Consider the following 18,680-nt stretch of genomic DNA (forward strand, 5'->3'; position numbering starts at 1 on the left):
GCACAAAAAGGCAAACTCCTGTGAAACTATTCAGGACTCCGGACTAAACAATTCAGTGTTTTTCCTGCAAGATTTCTTCAGGAGTGCCTATCTGCACTCCTTTAAAGGCTGGGGACTTGAGTTAGGATCACAATTTTGGGAGTACTTAGCTAGAAGAGAGTTTTAAGTTGTGCTTGCTTTTGTGTTGTAAACGTTTCAGGTTTTTGCAGAGAGAAAAACTTATTTGTTGATGTAACAAAGAATTCTGCTAAGGCTGGAACTTTCTAAGATGATGAATTTTAAGTTTGGCTTCCCTTCTTTCTCATCTTGACATTGTATTTGAAATGACTTTGGGTTTTTTCCCTAGCAAATAACAAATGATCCCTGTGTAATTAACTACACCTTCCCCTCCCCTCCCTTTACGGAGTTTCTTTTCCAGCAGCACAGCTGTGCCAGGGCAGTGCTAGATGGTGGTGCTGTTCTGCTGCTCAGCAGGTGCTAGGCTGTTCTTGCTGTTCCTCCTCTGCAGTGCCAGCTCTATGTCCAGCTCTCTCAGCTGCTTCAGGAAGCCCCTGTTTGGCATGATGCAGCGGTGCCTTGCCACCTGCTCAATGGCATCCACCACCGTCATGTTCTTGTGGATCATCAGGTAAGCCAGGACCAGCGTGGCGGAGCGGCTGCGGCCCATGGCGCAGTGAACCAGCACCTTGCCTGTGGAAACAGAGGCACACGTCACAGCTGACACGGGGTGCTGCTTTCCTCTTGCCAGTGAAGGTTTCTGTAGTGCCCCTGCTCTGGTTGGTGTCTGACTCCCCTCACCAGCACTCAGTAAGCCTCTCTACAGCCTCAGTTTTCCCTCGTGTGAAAAATCTTAGAGCTGAACACCATCTACAGTAGGGATGATCCATTTAATTCTGTAGGGGGATAGAATATAAGAAAATAAAGATAGTGTAGAAAGTAATCTTACCCCTAAGGAGTTGCAGCTGGGCCAATTATCAAAGATTAGGAGCAGGCCTGACTTTACCAGGCCACAGCTGTAACCAATGAGAAGAAGAGTGCTATAAAAGAGAGGGATGGCTGGGTGAGAGGGGAGCTGGGGTCAGTGGCTGCTTTGTGAAGAAGAAAGAGTCAGTGCTCTGAGGAGCTGGCCATGAGAAACACCAAGAAGGTATGGAACTTTTGTGATAGGAGGGAACTTATGGAATGTATGGAAGTATGGAGTGCCTGCAATAAGATGACCAAATAATTCTACACCAAATATCTTTTTATTTGTGGACAAAGCTTGCAGAGAAGGCCTGGGGACTGCATTAAGTATCATAGCAAGCCCTGCTGCAGCCTTGACTTACATGCCTCACAAACTGTGTGTTTGCAATTCTGTGTTTGGGAATAAAAACCAAAGCACAAGGGTGTGGGAGGGTTTGGTGTGCTCTCAGACTGTCCTTCCATGAGTATAAATGGAATGCATGGGGAGTGCCTTTCCCATTTCTACTAACTAGACACACAAAGTAACCAAATTGGGTTTTGGTTTTTGTTGGGGCAATAATGTCTTTTGAGATCTAGATCACATCACTTTATGCCAATTTTTGAGGGCAGACAATAAAAAAGGCCAGGCATATTACCAGGAGTTGGAAAGAAACCACTTCTTACTCTATAGAACAGCTGCTGTAGAAATTTCTGGCTAGCACCCTGTTGTGTTGAATGCAAGTAATGTTTCACCACCACCATCATGTGAGTGTTCTAATACGATCATCTCCCTGCAGTAGGAGCCTGTCTCATCCCCTGTGAGTGCAGAGTCTCTGCCAAGAGTTTTCACCTCCAAAAAAACATGCTGCAGTTTAACTCTGTGACACTGCTTGGCTTAGCTTGGGACTTCCAGAGGCAGGAAGTCATTGGCTTTGGATAGTAACAAGGTTGGAAGTCTTGTGGAGCCTTCCCTGTCAGCAGTATCTGGGGGAGGTAGAGGAAGAGAACAGTAAGTGGGTTCAGGTCTGATTGACAGGTTTTGAAACACTTCAAAAGATTTCCAAAAATGAATCAAAGCCCTCGAGGGGGTCTCACAAAAGGTTGAACTGCTGAAGAAAGTAGATTTGGGGCACACTCTCTAACACCCTGCTAAGCAGAATTGCCACAGGAGAAAAAAAAATAAAAACTGTGCTATCAGGGCCAATAATAGTTTATCTCTGTCAGCTATGCCTGGTGAGAAGTGCTGGGTGCAAAGCCATGACTCCTGCAGATTAACTCCTTTGCTTCCAGGCACAAGAGGATGCCTTGGCACAAGCAGCATTGCTGTGTAATGGATGCATCAAGAACTGCCAACACTAAAGGATTAATGGTTACAGTCTGCATCCTAATCCCAGCAGATAGTCTTTGAGGCATCTTGGCAAAGTTCCAGTCCTTCTGATAACTAAAAGTGCCTCTTCCTCTCCTGGAAAATGATAATCCATTCTATTATTACTGCAAATATTTGAAGTGTATGAAAAGACACATTTGTTTAGCCCTTCAGTGCTTCTCTTTAGAGCTTCCCACCTTGTAAATCTGTTGCTGTTGAGGTGATAAAATAGGTGATGGGACAAGGAGCACTTTGCTTTGTGTGGGTGGCAAATGGAGGAGATCTAGGAGAAAATACAGTTTTGTATTGTGTTAACAAAGGCAAAAAATGGCTGTACAATCTTCTGAAATGTCCACTGGTTTGCAGAAAAGGAAGTTTGTCCTTGCTGTGTGTGAATAGCCAAGAGCCAACTGCCTGTTACAGCAGAACAGACACTTTTCTGCAGAGCCACATCCTTTCTGTACTATTTTGTAGTCTCTTCCATTCTAATATAAGGACCACTCTGAACCCTCATTCCCCAAAAGGGAGCCTGCCCTTGCAGTCTTGGATTCTGACCACTTATATCTTCAAGGTGTGCCAGAATATTCAGCATCAGTGCACAGAGACAGAGGTCTGCTGAGTGGTGACAGATCTCTGAAATACTTTGTTCGCTTGACTTGGGTTTGTGTTTCTTGAAAATTTGTCTAGATGCAGCACTACTTTTCCAGAATCATTTGGAGCCTTGAATGTTGAGGTCTTTGGTCAAAAGCCTCGGGTTTTTGTCATTTTCTTATATCTTTCTTCCCACTTCATTTTCTTTTAAAATCTGTCTCTTGTGTATTTTCCCCAGACATTTTAACATGTAGTGAAAATGCCATTCCCCTTTATTCTACATTTTGAGGAACTAAAATTTCAAGGGAATGAATATTAAATCTGTAGCTTAGTAGGAAGCCTAAAAAAATCTTAAAATAATGTCTTCCTTTCATGTTATACAGGCCTCACTGATAAATATTTTAAGCTGTTCTATGGTCTGAATTGCATGTTTTGGGAAAGCTTTCTGCCCATCTGAATGTCAGCATGCATAATTGGGACTCATTAGAGTTTGCCTCTAAATCTTACCCTTATAACTGCTCTTATGTCCATCAGCCCATGCTTAAACCCTACGAATACTGTTCTGATCAGGGAATTTCTTCATCACCATGAAGATTTTAAATGTTAAGTCAGAATTAGGGCTGTTTTGACAGCATCCGAAGTGCCAAGCTTTCTGGTCTGTTTCAGAGAGGGCCTTCTTCATTAGAATGACAATTTGTTTCAACAGCATTGACTATTGAGCCTCTTCCTCACAAAAATCATTATCAAAAGACATCTGTTCAATCAATGTGATCATTTGGCTGAAGGTCATACCCCAGATACAGCCAGGACGTGATACAGCTAGAGCAAATTCGTCAACACACAGATTCTGGTCACACAAGCTGAAGCTTTTTCCTTTCTCCCCCCTTTCCCTCTCTGTGTTTGCTCAGCTCTAATACAAAGCAGCAAAGCAATGCAAAGCTGTTACTGATCAGAAGTATGGAGCACCACACACTGAAGTCCCATGTCATTACCACTGGAGGCAGGTGCTTGGTTACTTCATCCAAAATCCTGTTTAGGAATCTGGATGCTCTTTGTCAATCAGGAAGGAGCGCACAAGTGCACCTTCATTGCCTGTTCATTTGGCGCTAGAAATGCAGAACGCCTTTCTGCACTAGATGTGCATTCACAGATAACACATGTATGTTGTTGGAGGAGAGCCCTAGGTACCTCTAGTCTTTTCTTCCATAGGAGGCATGAGTCCACACTTTAGTCTAGCTTCTGGAGTCATTCTATTCTGTAGATGTGTATTGGGAAGTTACTGTCAAGCTTTAAACCTGTGTCATCCTGGGCCATGCATCGTGTCTTCACACATCTCTGGCTGGGATAAGAGGTGTACATACACACATTTTACTTTTCTCTCATGAGGAAGCTAAGAGTTTGCTCTTTTTCTTCATGAGTGTTACGGTAGGTCTTCATCAGAAAAGATCCTAGTTAACTTGTTTAAAAGCCATTTGAATGTGGCAGAAATGACCACAGCTACAGAAATCACTGCCATTTGTAGTATCTACTTGAGTGCAGATTTTTTTGTTTTGTTTGTTCACCCAGTCACTCCAATTTGATTTTGTGTTCTAGTGCTGGGCTGATGCTTGCTACTGTCTCAGGACTTGCTGTACTTTGATGTGGTTTTGAAACAAAAAGGTAATATCCCCCCCATCTCATCCTTTCCTCCTACAACCTTTATTGGGAAGCAAGGCTTTTTTCCTTGCCCTTGCTGCTTCCCTTGTGCTTGTTTCTTTACCTCAATGCAGCAGACTAAAGTCTTATGGGAACAGGAGGGTGGTGGGAATGAGGAAGTCTGCATTTCTTATTCCAGCCACTCCAGTCTGACACTGACCTCTGGCCTCCAGCCATGGCTAGACATGGGTGAGTGCTAGTTATCCTCTCCTTTTCAAAGGCACTGCTCCAGATACACTTTTTTAAAATGCTGGGTATCTTTCTTCATAAGCAGGTAAGCTCCTGAAGCAGTTTCTCCTACTATTAGGACTTTGATTTTTAAAACTGATCTGCTTTCAAGGTTTTCTCCTGAGCAAAGGAAGGGACTGTTGTGTGGTCTGTACTTGTTGAAAGGGCAGAAGTGTAAAGACCTGGCTGGCTATTGGAAGCAAGTCAGGTAGTAACTGCCTGCAGCTGAGCTAGACAGCCAAGAACAGAAGCTGACACAAGGCTAGAAACTTGATATCTGACCCTCTGATATTAAGGTCTCTATAGGTCAGCAGGAAAGTTTTAAGTTTCTCAACTGGTTTCTGGTAAAATATCTTGCTGTGATTTTTTTTAAAAGTATGTGAGGGGAAGGAGTAGGAGTAATATTGAAAGTCAGTGTGAGGCCTAGGCTGTAGCACTTGACATCAGTGCCAAGCTTTCTGATAGAACACTGCTGGAGATCAGCAAATAATGAATTGTAGTAATCAAGCTGAGAAATTACAAATACTTTAATGCAATGTTTCTAGTTTACTGCTGTCAGAGCTGTATCAGTTCCCTGCTGCTTGGAAGATGGCAGAGAAATAAATGTTACAGGTTGGGGTAGATCTGATGGTCAGGTAGGAGGAGTGGTTTCTATATTTATAGAGGGAATCTAATGGTGCAGAGCATGAAGCTGTGGAATGATAGCATGGAATGTCTGAGACCATTGTATTCTACTCCCACCACTATGCAACTAATATTTATTAACCCTGTCTTGATAGGGGCTAATTAGGAAAAGGAGGAAAAGACAGCATATTCATGGCACCTAGGCAATTTCCAGTTGTCTCATGTGTTTTTGAAGGAGTCAAAACAAAACCAAAAAATCTGTCAGACAGGACCCCTTGATACAAGCTGTGATGAGAACTTTGACAAAAGTGCTTGCTAAGAAGCTCTTGGGGTAATTTTAGTGGGAAGGGTCCTAAATACATCACTGCCTTCTCTTAAACTACTACTAGCTGTATTTTCTCTGGTAAACTATATTGGACTTGTTTCATTCCTGCAAGGTAAAATGCCATGGAACTATGCTTTGAATTAGTTGTGGTAAATATTATCCTGGTTGGAACCATTTTCAGCACCCTCCTTACTTCTTTCATCCTGAAGTGCATTATCAATGAATTTGGAAGCCGAGTAGAAGAACTGGCTGAGGTCGAAGGTGGGGAGATCGTCGGCCTCCACGCCGTGGTACTGCAGGGCCATGCTGCTGTAGTACTGCGCTCCCGTGTCCACGTTGCGCTGCCCGTGCGCCGCGTTCAGGATGTGCGTGAACCCCGCCTTCTCCAGGCTGTAGCGGTCCAGCGCCGTTTTCCTGGGAAAACAAGAGCTGCTATGTAACTCAGCAACCTTCTTCAAGGCTAGGAAAAAAAAATAAAGAAAACCTCTGCTTTGGTATGTTCTAAATGTTAGTGAAACTGATAATGCTTTAACAATGCATAATTTACCATTTTAAGGAACTTAAGATATTGTCATTCTGTTTGAAGCTGTCATTCTTTTGCAGTTCCTAATTATCTCCCCCAGGTCCTTAGAGCATGTTTAATGTGGATTTATTTTGCCTGTTACCTGTGCACATAGGCAATACTGGCTTCCATCCATCTTGTACAAGAAGAAAGTTGGGATACAGAAAGAAATAGAAGGAATTATCTAAAGTCAGAAAAGGAAATCAGTGGCAGAACTTGAAATAGGACCCATGAATGCTGTTTTCCCTTTCTGTCCTATCAAATGATATTGTCTGTAAAGTGTGAATAGTGAAATCGTCTGGGATTCAAAAAGAAACTCTTCTTCCCTAGAAGAGGTTACTGAGTTCTTCTCAATTTCTATAAAAAATTAATACAATTTTAAAATCCCATCCCTATGTGAATATAACTTCCTATCACAACTCCATTTTACTCTCTTGTTTGGTCAAACCGGAGGTCTAAAGCAAAAAGAACTATATAAGGAAATTTGATATTAGCCTTCAGAGGAAGCTGGAATTCATGTATTTAGCCAGAGGTTCTCATTTGTTCTTGTCTTCTCTTCTCTTGGACAAGGCAAGTCAGAGAAGAAAGCCTAGATTTGTATGTTCAATACCCACTGTAGGTGCTTGCTTTAGGATAAAATTCCTAAAAAAATGTAGAGTTCATGGCCAGGCATGTAAAAACTTTTTTTCTTCCATTACAGAAAGCTTTTAGTTTGGGAAAATTTTGTTCTGAAAAAGCTGTCAAGTTTCATTAGTGCCTAGGAAAACTACAAAGCTTTTTACAAAAAGAAAAAATGGCATAACCTTTATTCTGTTAATATATTTTCACATAACTACTGCATGATGTAAAAAAGCTTTTTCCAAACAAAAGTACCTCTCTCCATGAATGTTTCCTGAACACTTCCATGTGTAAATGTAGCTGCTGTCACACAGGACGTTGTGGTGGGCTACCTGCTGTGTTTCATAATTCTAGTGGTGACAGCCCACAATAGCTTGAAGCTGACTGCCTTTCCAAGCTCTAAGTCAAAACCCCCTCTGAGCAGTCAAGGACCTAATGATTAGGGCACTTAACTGGGATATGGATACTGAAGGTTTTACCTATGCTTGCTCTTAGTTAAATGAAGCTCATGATCATTGGCTGCTCTGAGTAAATATTGCCCTGCAGAAATTCCTTTCTGGTTAGGAATAATAATGTCTTGACAGTACTGGTGTTTTTGCCATGAAATAATGCTATACCTCTGCTATCCAATCATGTAAAAGTCAAATAAAAGCTTCTCTTAGTGTGGTGATGCCTACCTAAATAAGTTTAGTAGACCCTGGAGCACTGCTAATGGTGTACGTTGCCACTTTCACCTCATGTTAAATAATGCCTACTCCTTCCCTTTGCATTCCTATAGCAGTGATTGACTGAGAAAGACTTGCTTTCTTCTCCATCCTTTTAGGAGGTTTTGTGCCTTAGGATTCCCTGTGTGTAAATATTGCCAGCAAAGACACTTCAGTTCTATACTGAAAGGATGGAGAGTACTTAAAATCAACCAGGTTAAATGTCCTGGCTGAAGTGGTGCAGTGAATAACTACTGCCTTCGTTTCGATGTCCTTGAGGTGAGCTACAGTTCCTGTTTTCAAATTAAGCCTGTCTTTGTTTTATCTCCCTGATGCTGGAATGGTTTTCATTCATCAGACAGGCCCAAAGCTTCTGTCCTACAAACCATGTAAGACTGAGGGCTTCAGGTCAGAGACCCATGCACAAGGGGAACACTTGCAAGTGGAGATCTACATGCTGAGTAGGAAGCAGGACTGCAGAGTATTTTCAGTAGAAAACCAAATTTTTTGATGGACTGTACATGCTATCACACTTTCGCTTCTGAAAGCACTGCTCAGGCTAAAAAATAGCATTAGAATTAAATTATGAAGTTGTTCTGAGCAAGGACAATGTCAAACAATAGGTTACAGTCATTAACATTTGACACTTGTTTTTATATGAAATCAAATTTTCCTGTTTCCTTAATTGTTGATTTCCTTTTGACAAAGTGGATGCCACTAATGCATTTTTTCTGACAGTCACACAGTCCTGTTCTGTTTCCTACAACCTGATTTTGCAATGTTGGGTGGCCTCAGTTTTCCAGTATGTATTCAGAAAGAAGGGATGCTGTCTTTCAGTAACTTGAATAAGCAGTCAGCTCAGCCTGGCCAAGCTCCTCTGAACTTCCCCTTCCGTCCCCCAGTCTTGCCTGTAGCTGCATTCTGTGAATTGGAGGCTCAGGATGGAATTATTTTTATTTAATCAGTTTAATCATTTTGCATCACAAATGCATTAGCAGATGTTTTGCCCTTGACCTGTGGCAGGTTTGGAATATACACATTGTTACTCTGTTTGTTTCCCAACGTGGGCTGGAAATGGACTCAGAAGCAGCCATGTCTCAACCTTGAATGGCGTTGCAAAAATTCATTATAAATGCTCAGATATAACTATATAATCTTTTGTGAAATAACTTTTTTTTTTTTAAAACAGCAAATTACACGTGTACCAAGGAATTTATGCTGTTTTCCTCAATGCTTGGGCTACGCTGACTTTCAAATGTTATCTGCTTTCTAATTATGCTTGATATGCAGACTGATTTGGCAATAGCCTTTGAACTGAATAGAACCTTACCCAATGGAATTGTTTTCTTTATTATACGGAAGCAAATTTTCTTTTTTCTACTGACATTGCTAATGTGAAAAACTTCCAGAAAATGAGTGCTCAGTGCTGAGATTTCAAATCTGTTAAGTTCTCCACATTTTCACTGGAATAGCTATCACTCAAAGTGTGTGTAGGTGTTGTAGAACCTGTTAGTGGAAGCAAGGCCTAAAATACCTGCCCTAAGTGGAGCAGGGTCAGTACAGTCCTGTGGCCACGTGGCTTTTGCATCTGCAGGCCAAGCTAGTGCACACAGTCTGTAAAGAGGGTGTCAGGCACCTTTCTTACAGCAGATAGCCTGGACATTTTATCTATGGAAAGCTTTTCCTAAGGTTTCTAATATTGTTGTGTGGAGATATGAAGAAGCAGTTGTTGTGTAATAGAAAATAGGGTTCACTGGACTGCAAGAGGTGCTTGCCTTGGGCTTTAGAATCTGCATCTTGTGAAGAAAGCTGAAGTGACACTTAGTCTTTTTCAAGAGCAAGAGTGCTTGGTCTCAAACCTAATATGGAGATTAGAAAGTATTTTAGCTCCTTCCTCTTTCTCTCTGTCCCCCAGTCTTATACTTGATAATTATATTTTCATAAGAGATTTCACTACTGTCCTTTGAAAATTTTTCCTCTTTTCTTTCCTCATAAAATCCTTCCCCAAAATCTAGGGCAAGAGCCCAGCTGGACCACCACTTGTCATACTGGCTCAGGTTTATCTGCTTTTTACCTCCTGTCTGCTGGTACTTTGTACTTTGATCATAAACATGACCAGGCAGAGAAGGCCTGTGCTGAGACTGACACTGCCATAGTTAAACTTGGGGTCATAGTGGGTTTGCAGCAGCTTGGTGGGCAGTTAGCAGAGCAAGCAACAGCCTGGTGAGGCCCCAGGTGTGGGACCTGTGTGCCTGTAAATGGAAACGTTACTGTGTCCCTCAAAATGTTTGCCTGGACTGCCCATAGGCAGCAGTGAGCTCTGTCTTTGTGGGAAGGACTGGGCTGCTCTCCACCCTCAGCTGAGTGTGCAGTGTCAAAGCTGTTGTGAAAGCATCCCTCTGTACCCTGTAACCAGAGCCTGTGGGGTTTGCTCTGTTTCATCATGCATGATGCCTCTGGTTACACCCCAAGGAGCGGGGAATGCTCTTGGCCTTGCTTGCAGTTTTCACTGTGCCTGAGGTATCAGTATTGTAAAGGAAAGAGAGAAATAAATCAGGCATAAATATCTGTGAATATCTGATTGGTTGAGGTTACTAATAGCATAGGATTGTTCAGGGCAATATGAATCATTACCTTATTGGAGGATTTATGGCTCCATTCCTAATTCAATTTTGACTAGAAAAAGCATTGGGGGTTTTTTCCTTGCAATTTGCTCGCTATCAGAGTGTAATAGTCAAGTTAACAACATTCTTCTTTTCCCCTCCTTGGGTGCTGCTGTTTCCTATTCAATTGTGATTAATACTTCCATTTTTGTGATTATGGTTGAATTTTAAGTAGCCATTGTAAAGAGGAGTTTGCTAAAAATGCCAGTGTAGGTGAAGCTGTAAGCACTTGGCTACTCTAGCAGTTGTTTTCATTTTGTATATCTCCACCATCTGTGCTATTAGTACTTGATTTTCTTTTACATGGTGCAGCTGCGGTCTCCAGTGTCTGCCTTGAATGTGTTCCCATGCAGGGAAGGTGAAGTGTGGCACTGGGAGATAACAATGAAAATTTCAATGTAATTCAGTTTAGTAAGAGATGACCTGTGCTGATTAGTCCCATGCTAAAGCTCATCAGCTCTTCAGTTCAGAGCACATAAACTTATGCTAAAAGTTAAGTATACCCAGAAGTCCTTTTCTCTATGCTAAGCAAAAGCTCAGTGCTTTGCTGAATCTGACCCTGCATTTACTGTAGGGCAGATGGACTCATAAACATGTTTGGAAAGTTCTGAGGCAAGGGGGAGTACTTTGATGTGGGAATCCCACCTCAATGGTGAAAACTGGAGATAAAATCACTTTCACATATGGATATATTGATACTAACAGACTCACCAAAAGGGCAAACTGACCCAGACAAAAGTGTCATCCATTTTCAGATGGTTCCCAAAAGACTGTTTACCTCTCTTGGATTGTGCAAGGGCAAGTAGAGGGCTCGTCTGAGACTTTAACTGTGCCTGTTGTCAGTTTTAAGGCTAAGTTTCATAGGATCAATAGCAAGTGCTGCAGCAAACTCTGTGTTCTTCTGGAAGAAACAATGTGTAAGTAGTTACAACATGAAAAAGAATGCTTTCTTTTAGGTTGCTGTCTCCACTGTACCAAATCCCCTCTCTCTTTTCAAAACTACTGTCATGACAAGCTTTAGTTCCAGCTGCTTTTGTTAGGAGGTTGCCCAAATCAATGGAATTGGAAGACAGGGGGAAAGAGCTTGCAAGCACTGCAGCCTGCACCTTCACACACAGTATTAAGTGTACTGAAAGCAGCTAACAAAGGGAAGATATGTGGCTCATGAGGAAAACACAAATACAACTGAAGGAAATAGTCCTCCAAAATACCTCAGGAGGGTGTGGGCAGAGCAACTCCCTCCTCAGGTAAGTTAGCACTGTACAGCTGGTACTACACCCCAGATGACTGGTGTGCTTTTCAGCTTTAAGTAAAGCCAAGTCTCTTAAACTTCATGCAAAGGTTGTGCAATGCAAACATGTTTCAGTATAGACTGTTAAAGCCACAGATTGACGTGACCCAGATTGACAAAACACCAGGAAATCTGAGGCAACATGTTACTAGGAGAGGAATCGCCTCTCTCGAACTTTTCCGTTTTCTTAAGCGCTAAAGGAAAGCTCAGTGCAGGATGATAATTTACCAGATGGTCAGTGTCAGAAAGAAGCTTGCTGAATATAGGCAATATTGACACTTTCTTAAGAAAATCTGGCAGTTCTCCCTCCTGTGGAGAGATGTTGAGAATTTCCAATAATACTGACCCAATTTTCCTTGGTAACTCTAGCACTGAGGGAGTCTGGAGATAGTGTAGCATTGTATCCCCTTTTCCTTCTGAGGTGTTGCTCCACTTCTCTGGGTACCTCCTGCTCAGTGTGAATTAAAAGAATTTTTAGGTACCACTGAAAACAGTGAGCAAGATCATCAGAATGTGGGATGGAAAATATTTAGTATTTGATTTTCCTCTAGCCCTAAATGGTGGATGTAGTTTTTGTAAGTGATACAACCTAGATAGAGGAAATAGCTCTCTGCTTTCTACACAGCAAAGGCACCAAGCACTCATGCTGTGGTCAGTCAGTTCCTGGTCTTGACTTCAGCAACTTATCAAATGTTAGAGATCACTGATAGAGAGAGTGGAGAAGTGTTACTTGTCTCAGAAACCACTGGAGCGTTGAGGTTTATTGTCCGCTGTTAAAGATCTGATTTTCTGGATTGTTAAACTGCTGTTACAATTGGCAGGTTCTCATTCTACCCAAGTTAAAACTATGTCCTCAAGAGTGTTGTTGTAATCTAAATCTGTATTTGCTTCTATTTTTATATGATTAATACTGATGTAGATGCTAGGAGTTCGTAATGCTAAACGATGGGAGGTAGCTGTTTTCTAGCCTGAGAGAGTCCCATCTGTTTTCTTCTAGGTTAGTGTAAATTATCTTTTTACTTGGTCACTTGGAAAAAGCCATGCTGTATTGCTTCTCTGCAGAAAGGTAAGAGGAGAGAATGAGTTTTAGTTATGCATACATTTCATGTTTAGTTATTTATCTTTATTATCATGCATTCTAAATTGTGGGTTTGGGTTACTCATCTTCCTTACCTGCATCAGTTCTGAAGGCCATGAGTCACGGCAAGGCATAGGCACAGACCATAGCTTTTGTGAATTGCAAGCTCAGTTCAGCTGCATACCCAGAAAATTATTTTTCATACTTAACTTGTAACAAATTACATTTCAAAAGACTTTTTCTTTCTGGGAGTAGTTTGAGAACATGGCAAGACCTGAAACTGTGATCAGGCCTTAAATCCTAAGGAGATCTAGTGCATGTTCAAGAGGAAAACAAATTGGGAGGCCTTTGTCTTCAGTGGAAATATTCTTTGAACTTCAGAAATATGGAAGCCTAAACATCATCTCAGATAATAAGGCCATCACTGAAGAGCTGCAAGAAGAAACTACAAGATGAGTAACTGGCAAAGACTTTCCATGTGATCCCAGTGAACCAAGCAGGTTTGGGATTTGCCAGTAAAACTGCCTCCAAGAAACCAGGTGGCCAGAGAAACAAAGGAGAAAAACAAGGCTGCTTTCTATCCCTTTAGAGGACTTCTAAATATGAGGAGGATATATGCAAACACTAATCCTGGTAGGAATTGACTCAAAATCTTGGCCAAGAGTGTTTTATTCCTGTTGCTGGGCTGTGTCATACAAATTCCAGTATCTGGTCTTTAAAAGCCCTTGGAACTTGCTGGGGGAAAATTTCAATTGGAGTTGAACACAGCATGTTATATTTTGAGGCTTTGATTATTCTGGGTCTGACAGGCTCATAGAGATTTCATTGCCTCTGGGCAACATCTGCAGTGAAGCCTCATAACAAAAGGATGGAGTGGCCTCACAGGGCTCCTTGATAGCCTGGATTGCATTAGAAGGAAGATGTGGTTACGTAGTCAGGGTAATTAATTAGCATTTCCATAAGCAGCCACAAGTCCTGTTAACCTTGTAAATGCAGGAGGCAGGAATGAAGCACAGATGTGGAGGCTCTGAAGATAAACTCTGGATGTGTGTGTTCATTTGATTTTGTTGATGAGTTCCACCAAATTCTTTCAACATCAACCTTTATTTAGCTTGGCTAAAGATGCAAATGCACCCAACATCTGTTCGTGGCTTGTGGCATCTCTTTGGCCACTAGTTCTACAGCAAGATCTTAAAACAATACAAAAATCCTGCCACACTGAGGGGGTAGGCTGTTGGTCAGGAGTAAGATATGGAGCTGGCTCCAGGAAAGATATAAATGTCCATGGACTTTGCCTATTTCAAAGCAAATTTTAGTTAAGGTAGTGAAAACCTGCATCTTGCATGCAGACTACTTCGCAGATTTCCTGCCGTGTCAAGTTTGCCCTTGCCTGGCTGACAATAGTAGTTCTCTTTTGGGGAGTTCCATTTTCTGGTGAAGTTTTATTTCTGTTCCCCCCCCCCACCTGCTCCTTACTTGTTTTTCCTTCTCCATTGGTTTTCTCATGCTTTTGTCTTGTCATGGTGGGGAACTTGTTTTCCTTGGAAGCACCACTGGTTATCCTCTTGACTTAAGACCAGTCCTCAGCAGAAACACATTACCCAGCATGACAGGTTGTAGCTCTACGTGCCTCTCAAGAAGTTTGTATTTTTGTTCCTCTGGTTAGTTTGTATGAAGTGCCAGGTGTGTGGTGTATTCAGAGTCACACCTTCTAGCTTTTACTAAATTACAAGGTGTAAGAAGCCACTGCTACAGGAAGATTACAGGAAAAATTCAGTGACTGCTGTCCTGGGCTGAGAAACTGACTTCTTGTCTGGTTACATCCCTTTGCTCAGCAGGCACAGCTATAGCTTCATCACAGAGATTAGAGGAAAATTATTCTAACAGCTTAATTCAGAATAACTCTGATGGTGATTCTAAACAATGAAGTAGGAAATAAATGCCAGAAGAGGCTGTTCTTTATGGTAAATCTAGAGTTAGAGATATCTAACAGGAGGGGCAGGGCAGGAGAGAAAAACTCAATCCCTTTTTCTTCCTGAATCATTTGGACAGGCTGTTCCCATGGTTTAATTTTTTTATCCCACACAACATACACATACACACACACACACACACAGTCTCCCATCCCTGTCTCTAAAAGTGGGAGCTTTGGCTGGGTACAAGACCAGAACTCTTGTGTCTTTCTGTTGCCTCTGGCGCCACAGAAGTAATTGGTGGATGATATTAGGAGCCTTGTAACTTTCAAAGCTGTATATCTTTCCTCTTTTATAAGCTGGCAACAGGTGAATTTTAGGACCTTTTAAAAATTATTGAGAACTTTGGAGCCACTGGGGCTCCTACTTGTGTCTTTCAGTGATGATGTAAAAATATATGTCATGTTAGTGCAGGGTGTAGAGGAAAATGGGAATTGGGCCAATAATGGCAAAGGGATAAGAAAGGCTCTCTTGCTCTGCTCAGGGCTTGGGCCGGGGGATTTTCTGATGGCATGTCTCCTGCTGCAGCAGTCTTCTCTGCTTCATGGAATAGACTGCTTCTAGTTTAGTCCTGTGCTCAGCAGGACTAAGTCTGTTTTGTGGGTTTGCTTTTTTCTAAATCACACTTGGTCAGATCAGTGAGACACACCTCTGCAGCTTTGCCTTCCTCAGGGTTCTGTTTGCTTTAATTTCTTGAGCAATCTGGAAATGCAGAGTGTTCTATGTCCACAAGCACAGGCTTAGAAATGCAGAAATACTACTGCAGGGTGAGCTGTCTCTTCAGTCACTTTTCAAGAATTACATTTTAGGCCTAAACCAACCTAAGGTGTGGCAAACACATCCAGGCCATGCTCTGTAACTGTGGAACAACTTTCACTCAGAGATAAATAACAAATTGCTCCTTGAAACTAACCATTTAAAAATAGATCATGACGAGCTTCAACCTCTGCAGCCTACACTGGTGCCACAACCAGTGCTGTCACTCTGTCTTTACAACCAGCGCTGTCACTCTGTCTTTAATAGCAGATCTGGCTGCACTTTCTCTGCTCTTTCCTGAAGCAGCAGTGACAGCCAGGGCCATGCCAGGCTCTGAGATCTGTCAGTGGTTTCAAACACTTTGCTCTGTCAGTGAGCTGTGTTTAGAAGAGTTTGGTCCCTCCTGTGTAGAGGAGGTGTAGCAGGTACACTTAGCTGCTGCACAGGGGGTATGTGAACACTTACTCATCTCCTATGTAGAGGTTGGGCCAGACTTCATTGACGTGAGTGTACTGTGGGCAGCCCTTCCACAAGAGCCTCTCCAGTTCAAATGCCCCTGGGGTACAATAGTCCTCATCAGGATCTACTTTGACTGCTGTATATGCATTTTTCTTGCCAGCATTCCAGCTTCCTGATGACATCTTGTCCATGAAGTGGCGCTCTCAGGATGTGCGAGAAACTGGAATGCAACCAAAACAGAACATTAACCCAAGGGAGCACAAAGCCATTGACTCCTGCTCACTGTGGCATCCTGGGAGCAGCACTGACCAGGTGGGACTGAGCATTGCTTGAGATAGACGTACCTGTTCTGTGGCAAACACAGACCTGCACCCAGATTTCTGCCTCTCCAGAGAAAGGTGAGGAATATGTTGTTGGATGAGCTCACCAGCAAAGGAAACAAAACTCAGAGGTTTGAGATTATTGAAGTTCAGTGTCTGTCTGGATTTTGTTTCCTGAAAAATCTACTGGCAAGAATTTGGTAGGTCTAACAGCCTAGGGATCTAAAGCACCTAGGGGAACTGAGTGCAAATTTAAGTTGTTGGGGTTTTTTATCATTAACTAAGACCCTCCTAAAAGCTCATCCTTTGTGGTTTTCAGCAACATAGGGAGAAGAAATGTGTCTGGTCAGGTGAATGTTGCGTGTACTGTTATACCCTCTTCTACTCTCATTTTCCAATGTTGCCAGCTGCAGATTCCCTGTTTGCTGCATCTCCCTGTGGGCTCTGTTTTTATTTCTTCTTCTGGGCTCTCTGGTCTCTCAGAGTAGCAGTTGCTCATGTCTCATTCCCTTGAAGGGATAAACTGAACCTTGTGGCTCTGTAAGAGACTTGTAACAAGATGTGGAGTTGGGCTTGATCTTATGAAGTGTGCAAGTAGAGCCTGCCAAAAATCCACCTTTCTTCCAGGCAATGAATCCTGTAGTTGCTCCCAATTTTTTTGTGTGTGTGTATCTGTTGGCTGCTGAATGTTTGTGTCCTTTTAATTCAAAAAATCTGGCTAATGCTTTCATGTAGCTATTGTCAAGCTGAAAGCAGGATGTCCATTTTTCACTGACATCCCAAGTACCCATGGGGTTTGTTTGCTCAGTTTGGGCTCTTTTGTGCCTGTCATGTTCTGTTTCTCTACAAAGATTGAAAAAGCCAAATGATTGCTGTTTTCCTACTCCAAAGCTGTGCAAGATTGTGGAGTCTGTTTTTGATTGGCAAGTGTACACCTTTGTTCAAAAATTGGCTTGCTTTCACTGGCAAGGGGATCTATCTTTCAGCTAAGCTTCTTAAAACATGATGATGATGATGTTTAGCTAAGTGGTCCTCTTTTGAGATTTTTAAAGGGCTCTGAGAATTCCAACTTGTAGTAAATTTTCCTTGGGCTTGTCTTGCATGCTTATGTGTAGTACCAAGTCCCATCTATCTGCCCCAGTAGCCATGCTCTGCGAGAGCCTTTTTGCTTCCTGTGCCAGAATTATGCTAATTCTACATGCAGACTCAGCAGTGTAGATAATGTTTGTCTACAGAGATACAAATCTAAGTCAGTCTGACTTGGCGAGTGATTAGGCTGTTATCTAGAAATTGATAAGAACTGCTATTTGTCTAGTAAGGAATTATAACTGAGAGCCTGTTGCCTTGATGCTGAAGGACTGACTACTTTTATTCATGGCTCCATAACATGGGATGGAGGAAAGGAAGAGGAGAAAGCACAATGTAATCAGTAATCACAGCTGGTGGCCACAGTGCATTGATTTGTTACACCTCAGAACAGGGCAATTACATCTGCAAATGATCGTTTGTGGTACTGGAACACCGGCACAGTTTGAGCTTGGTTAACACTCTGAAAGCTCGACCACTGCTGAGAAATCCTTGTTTCTGTCTGTCCTGGGAAGCCACATGCTCCCTGAACTTTCAAGTACGCTATGTTCTTTTATGCCTTGCCAATGTTATCTGCTGCAGGGATTTTTAAATTGAATTACAGCACAGGAAAGCATCAGTTGAAATTCCTCTAATAAAACATGTATTTCAGATTTGACTCTAGACTATGTAAGAAGTAACAGAGTTTAACTAGGAGGAGGGAGAAGGGGGCAAAAGGGCTGGTTTGCTATTTCAACTCTGGAAATAATTGCCATGAAGCATTTGGTTGGGGGCAGAAGGGCTTGCATCTTCCCAGGAATCAAAGATGCTTAACCCCATCTTGTATTAGTTGTTCTACATACACCAAACAGAGCTCCAGGAAGGCCATTCCCTAGGCCAGCCCTCTTGGAATAAAGAGTGAAAAGTAGATTAGATTTTTTTGTGGGGTTGTTCTTAATGCTGTTGTGGGTATAGGAGATAAATGTTTAGCACAAACCCAGGCAGGGAAATCTCAGATTTCTCTGGCAGATTTGTGTGGAGAGGAGACCATGTCTTGCAGAGCGCTCACCCAGTGCAGTCAGATGGCAGCCAGATTGCAGGGTTACCTCTGCACAGGCTTGTTGGAGCAGGCTCCCCCCCCTTGTGGTGCTTCATGTGGGCTGTAGATGAGTTAGTGCAGGCTGGATGATGCACCAGTGCTGCGCTAGCTTGGCAGTCACCTCATGGCACTGCACTGTGTGGGGACACACGAGCTTAGATCACCGAACAGCCTGACTTGGAAGGGACCCACAAGAATCATTGTAAGTGAATGGCCCACATGGAGATTGTGAGCCTGGCATTATTAGCACCTTGCTCTGACCAACTGAGCTAATCCCAGGGTCATGTGGAAGCTCTCTAGAGTAGGGACTGTCCTAATGTC

At 42.4% G+C, this 18,680-nt stretch overlaps 1 protein-coding gene across 1 annotated transcript; it reads right to left on the minus strand.

Moving 5' to 3' along the window:
* Positions 1–442: 442 nt before the first annotated feature.
* DUSP29 (dual specificity phosphatase 29) lies at positions 443–16,066 on the minus strand. Its single transcript, XM_054277204.1, has 3 exons — positions 15,882–16,066; positions 5,965–6,185; positions 443–690 (listed from the first exon to the last, which is right to left on the minus strand). Exons 1-3 carry the CDS (start codon positions 16,064–16,066, stop codon positions 443–445), a joined length of 654 nt encoding a protein of 217 aa, XP_054133179.1.
* Positions 16,067–18,680: the final 2,614 nt, after the last annotated feature.

The sequence above is a fragment of the Melozone crissalis genome, unplaced genomic scaffold (genome assembly GCF_028551555.1).
Source record: "Melozone crissalis strain CALT ecotype California unplaced genomic scaffold, PUWL_Pcris_2 ptg000019l_1, whole genome shotgun sequence".
In the NCBI taxonomy this organism is placed as follows: domain Eukaryota; kingdom Metazoa; phylum Chordata; class Aves; order Passeriformes; family Passerellidae; genus Melozone; species Melozone crissalis.

Excerpts from the sequence above, each read along its gene's own strand:
- DUSP29 (XM_054277204.1), bottom strand. The coding sequence starts at position 16,066 with ATGGACAAGATGTCATCAGGAAGCTGGAATGCTGGCAAGAAAAATGCA. Across the intron at positions 6,186-15,881 it reads AACCTCTACATAGGAGATGA|GAAAACGGCGCTGGACCGCT; the intron begins GTAAGTGTTCAC and ends TTGTTTTCCCAG. Across the intron at positions 691-5,964 it reads TGCACTTCAGGATGAAAGAA|GCAAGGTGCTGGTTCACTGC; the intron begins GTAAGGAGGGTG and ends CTGTTTCCACAG.